The 6139-nt window shown below is 42.3% G+C and overlaps 1 protein-coding gene across 1 annotated transcript in view; it reads left to right on the top strand.

Moving 5' to 3' along the window:
- Positions 1-4458: 4458 nt before the first annotated feature.
- The window catches only part of LOC109477937 (CUB and sushi domain-containing protein 1-like), a gene marked incomplete at its 3' end in the record, with an annotated part of 25177 nt that continues 23496 nt past the window's right edge, over positions 4459-6139 (top strand). The window contains exon 1 of the mRNA XM_019779398.1: positions 4459-4748. Within this exon, the coding sequence (XP_019634957.1) occupies positions 4676-4748 (73 nt within the window). The remainder of the gene's footprint in view (positions 4749-6139) is intronic.

Below are 6139 nucleotides of genomic sequence, written 5' to 3' on the forward strand. Positions count from 1 at the left end.
TACGAACATATAGATTACTAAAAAATACTTACCACGAGGAAAAATATCTGAGAATTACAAACATTCGACACAGAACAGCCATCACAAAACTCCGGATAAGTTCACACAAACTCCACATAGAAAAGGGAAGACACAACCACATTCCTCTACAGCAAAGGATCTGCCAATTTTGTAATCTAGATTATATTGAAGATGAATGCCATTTTGTAGTTGACTGCACATTATATAGAAATGAGAGGGATTCCCTCTATACTTATGTAATAGATAAGTTCCCAAGCTTTAGACATTTAGATAGAATAGAAAAATTCGAATTCCTCATGAAACTTGACAAACCATGTATAATTAGCTCAATATGTTCGTACATCTTTAACTGCGTAAAGAAGCGAGAAGAAGCTGAACCTGTAAATAGTAGATCGCATTAGGTTATATAGTATGTAAGTGTCATTACTGTTTTCTTTTCCCGAGCTGTCTACCCATGACCTGTACTTAGCTCGTTAGAGCACAAGCGTACAATAAAGGTCTTTCATTCATTCATTCATTACAGAGCGGGTCGGATGATAACAATCTGTGCACATTGCAAGGACGGAAGTAAAAGACGAATTACGAATAAAATATGGCATTTTTCCATTCTTACATTTATTTTCTGAGTAATCTCCAGGAAAATATTACGATCGCGACACGTGGTAACCGTTTTTCGTCAGTGACGTCACAGAATGCTGTGGGAAATGATTAATTCAACTTACACGAATGACCGGATAATTTACTTTGAAAATTCAGGTTTGCCACACTGAATGAAAAGGCGTTATTTTATCCTTAGTTCTATTTATATCATGTCCATACCTAGAAATATCCAGTTACACCACTATATGTTCACCGTGGTACACTCTGTCGTTTTTTTTTTAATAATTTGCGACACAAATACATCCATATCTTTTAAAGAAATTGCGTAAAAGAAACTACTTGTTTGATTTGTTTCCAAAAACAAACTTGTGACTGTGTAACAACAGATCTAAAACTGGTTAGACCATCTTTGTCAGGGGTCGTGGTCAAATTTCCGTCTCGTAAACGGTCGTCGCCTTTCCGAACGGTCGTAGCCTTTTCTCAGTATGGTCGTCGCCTTTCGGAGCGGTCGTCACCATTTCCGAGCGACCGAACTTCAGTTCCGAATATCCGCGGCATGTTCGTGACTTCCCGGCGTTCTTGGAATGTGTGAATCACACTTCCCGAAGATAACATGACGACCGTAGACGGGCCAGAAAAGTAATTTGTCTCCTCAGTTGCTGATTTTATAAGATCATTCTTGTTTCCCTTCGCCCACAAACTGAAGAAGAGTGCACATAATACCGTTAATTACAAATGACCAATGAATCTTCAACCAAAAACAAACTTAGGTTCCTTGTGCTATATTTCTCAATCCCTGCATTTCTTTCGTTTGTGTAAAATTCATGTAGAATTAATAAAGGACCTGGTGTTTCAGAGGGGGAGGTAATGTTAATTTTATGTCTTACCTTGGCAGGAGTTTTGACAAACTTGTAAAGCTATTTTCATCCCAAAATGTCTATGTTTTGTTACCTTATGGAACGTTAATACTTGACACATTTACTGTATGTTAAAACGACACATTCACTGGGTAGCACATCAATTCCATGCTGGTGACAAGTGTGAAATACAGTCTGCTATGCAACTATAGTATTGTCTGACTGAGACAACAAAATAAAACCCGGCTGTTGGTGGAGTTGTAAGTCAGTCAGTCAGAGCATATGTCCTTGGTCAGAGTAAATGCCTGCATGTGTGATGGTGTTTCCGAATGTGTGTTTCTGAGTCAGACCGGTACCTTCCTGCAGTAGCCTGACTAATCGCGCTCCTGGCGGCCGGCCATCCCGAAGTTGCCGCCCCCACCCCAGAAAAAAATGGGATGGGGGTCATTAACCTCCGACCGAGACCTTGTGTAACACAGGCTATTCCTGCAGCATTCATAAATTATATGCTAGCACAATAGGCTGTTCCAAAAAATACATGTGGAGTATTTCACACCCCAGTTTCATAATCAGCAATTTATGAAAAGTTTGATTGAACCACTCACATCGGGGAAGGTTCCCTAATCTTTTTGCGTGGGCGGGAATGTGGCTCTCCCCAACCCGCAAGGTGTATGATCAGGATTTCCAAAACTGCAGAACATTAAGGAACTTACGACCGACATCCTCGACCGTGAACCACGTTGGTACGAGCGCGGAGTGAAGGAGGTCATCTATGAGCGCATCTACAACCCCACCCTGAACAGGAAGGGGGGACTGCGCATAGAACTCTCAAGCACATGGGATCCCGCCCTGCCACAGCCCAAGGGACAGTAACATTTCCTATGGTAATTTCTTACCATAGGAACCTTCCTTACATGACAAAGACTCTTACGGTTGTTGAACAGGTTTTTCTAGTTCTATTCCTGTACATTGAGTGAACCGTTCTTTTACATGATAAAGCTTCTTACGGACCTTGTTGTTTAACCGGTTTTTCTAGTTACTTGTATATAAGAGTGAATCGGTTCTCTGTTCATTTGTGACGCTGAAGAAGAGTGATGGATGTCACTCGAAACGTCCGGAAATAAATCCGTTAACTGATCCAGTAGTAGAGTTTGAATTTTCTTACAAGAATCGTTTACCTGGATGTCTAACCTTCATCAACGTATTAAGGAACTTATTTATAAATGAATGAATGAATGAATGAAATACAGCAGCCATCTGACTGAAATACGTTTCACTTAGTAATATATACTAACATGAACAAGTGAAATCTAAAATTTTATACCTCGGGTATTTTATTGTATTTTTTATTTGATATGTTGTTTGTTTTGTATCGTTCATGGTGTTAAATTTGTTGTGTTTGATGTAGCGTTGTAGGTAGTGTTAGGTGCTGGATAAAATGTACACATGTTGGCCTTAATTATGTGGGTTCTAGTCCATGAAAGATGTCTCGGGGAATGGTTGAACGTCGGCTTTATAACAGGTAGTTGTTGTGCTGTGAACATAGATCAGCTGATGTAGGTGGGTGCATGGTGGGACAGTTTTTGACCGTTGACTGGTTTGTGCTAATTTGTAGTCCGAGTTGCTTGTGTACCTGAGAGTAGTCCTGTGTACGTGTCCATGATCAGCTGGATATGTGGAATCAAAGCCTAGGACGAGACACCTAGCCTCCTGTGCAGGCCCCGCGGCGGGTGGAAAAGAGTTTTTAACGCGTTATTTTAATATAGCCGGCCATCTTACATAGCCGCCGAGAGAAGGTTCCATTCTACCCACGGGACGGAACCTTCTCCCGGTGGCTGGTTGTAGGATGGCCGGCTATAAATCTTTTCCACCAGCCGCGGAGCCTGCACAGGAGGCTAGAGAAACCTAGCTACCCTACTGCCTGCCCTGTACTGATCCCTGTCGAAGTAAGGGATCGACCGTTAATTAACTTGACTCGTGTCCGAATCTCCCCACTCCCCGCAGGGACATACATATGCGATCATAGCATATCGTGCAACATCCTGGTACAATCTGTCTACAAATATCCGCGGTAGAATTAGATTCGCGGTATTTGCTGGAACATTTGTACAGCAAATTAATTTCCCCGCGGATGCTTTTTGCACAAGTGTGTCCCTCAGTCCGCAATCCTTACCACATGGCAAAACGCCAACGCAGAGGTTACAGGGTCGATCAGCACACTGGCCGTGAACTTTTTCCTTCCGGAGTTTCAAATGACTTTTCCGATAACGTATCCGGCTCGTGACGAATTCAGACTCCATTGTTTAACCAAAGTCAACTTTTTGTGTTTAATAACTGACGGTGCATTAATACATTGGCGAAGAAGTTTTCGGTAGCGTTTGTGTGTATCTGTCTGTGACACGACATGACACATACAGGTGGACTGTCTTGTCTTGATCTATGAAGCTCTCGCCCGCACCGCGCAAAGCGAGGCACGCAAACATGAGTTCCTACAAGACACTAGCATTCCACAAGGATTACTACAGGTACTCGTACTTCCCTTGGACTGTTAGGGATTGAAACACGCTTCCGCAGGCCTTACTAGAAATACCAGAGGCCGACAAGTTTAAAGAAGCGGTCCTGCTACTCTTGAGAGTAATTTAGACCGCTGCGCACCCCCCCCCCCTCTGCGTATTTTACCCCAACTGAGGGGTGTTACGCAGTACTGTATCAAGATCAAGATAAATGAAAAATTTCTAGATTTCTGGCGGCTTGTATCGGTACTGCAGTGATATGATCTGGACATGGTGGGGTAACAGCGCGGTTTCATAGTAAAGATATCATGAGAGATATGCAATCCAGTTAAAATTGCATGCAAAACACAGTTCTAAACGACCAATTGGTATTTCAAATGCTGATTAAAGTCTATACGGATCAGGTACGGTGTGTCAGAGTTCAGGTATTTGTTTGTTTTGGCTTTAGGATATATAATCCAGTTTGTTACATTTCCGCGTCAGTCTGCCAGAAATCTGGGCCCTGTGTAGTGGCAGCCAGTCTCTGAACTCACAGTCACGAGTTGTAGGGTGTCTTGGGACCAATCGTTCCACGGTGCACCGTCACGGTTTCTGCGTTTCGTAGAATTAATAATACTGACAGGAAATGACTTGAACCAAAGACAAAACCCGCACCATGCAGTACGTGGCACATAAGTGAAGGAAATGGCCGGAGTAAGAAGTCTTTTCTGCGTTGTCCTGGGTTTTCTGTGCGTCTTGGGGAGTCGTGGGCAGACAGGTAGGATGTTACTGTTGTCTGGTGGTAGAATGAAATGTAGTTATAACGTTACTGTTTTGCTCGTTTGTTTGAACAATTCTTTATTCAACAAAGGCTGTAAGAATCATTACGCTATGAGCCAGAGAAAACCTGTCATTGGTATACATTCAAGTCAGAACTTCATTTCCCTTCTCAACAAAGTAAGTCTTTGATTATTTAGGAATGAGCGAAGACCTTTAGTGTACACACATACCCACAGGGTGAAGTACTAGGTCACGTACAACGAAAGAATAGTATACAGATAACGTTGAAGTATACAGAAACAAACAAAAAAACTACATGTGAGCGAATTCGACTTCTCGCTTCACCAAGAAGGGTAAGTTTTCTGGTCCATTTGTTTGTGTATATATATATATATATGTAAACACAGGTGACACATTGAGTTAGGATCATGTTACTGTCGTCAGGTGGTAGAATGGAAAGTACTGTAAATCCTGAAATGTTCGTGGTGGTTTTATTTTCGAAGTTCCAGTGCGAAGTCTTGACTAATTCTAGGTACTTGTAGTGGCTGGTAACCTGAGTCTATCGTGGGCTTGCCAGGCATTTTGGCGGGATCGCGCGTACGCGCGTGTTGGTTTGTAAATATCGTACTGTATTCGACCGATTGTACAAATCTTCTTAGCAGAGGCTATTGACAGGCTGTGTCTGTTCATTAGACTTTTTCTCACTACTGACAGGATGTTTGGCAAGCTGATCACTTAACCGACTAACTTAGTTAATGTCGTGTTCGGATGTCTATCAGTACTTCGAATAGACGTCAGATTCAAGTACGATAGGATACGTACCTGAGGGCTGTCTCTATCTTTATTGTTAACTGTTCGCGCGCCTACGGAGCACAACAATTGTTGTTCTGCACATACAGTACCGTCTATATAGCACACTGTATAGGTACGATTTGGGGGTATTTCTTGTGCAACGTATCACACCGCAGCGAAACGCAACGAATGCGGAAGTAACTATGCCACTGCAGAGCAAAAAATTTGGGGGTATATGATCTAATTAAGACATGAAATTATTGAAAAATATTGTGCCTGGAAAGCCAGCAGGACAAGGGTTAAATAACTTAAAAAACTAATCCGTCAAGCACGATCACAAACGTCCGTCTGCGTTACCACCGAAATGTTGGCTCTTTGTGTATTAAATTTCGTTGTAATACAATTCATGGTTTTTACGTTTAGAAAATAAACCCAAGTCACGTATGTACCCATCGGGAGAGTCAAAGTTAAACTATTTCACCCGTGTCTCCTCCACTGTTTTCCAAAGACCGTGCGGTGCCTCTGGATTTGTAAGGGACCGTACGTTATTTACCGGGGGAGGGCAGAAATGGTATTCCATGGCCCCTCCCAGCTATT

This window comes from Branchiostoma belcheri, unplaced genomic scaffold, assembly GCF_001625305.1.
Source record: "Branchiostoma belcheri isolate BF01 breed outbred unplaced genomic scaffold, Haploidv18h27 scaffold412, whole genome shotgun sequence".
NCBI lineage: Eukaryota > Metazoa > Chordata > Leptocardii > Amphioxiformes > Branchiostomatidae > Branchiostoma > Branchiostoma belcheri.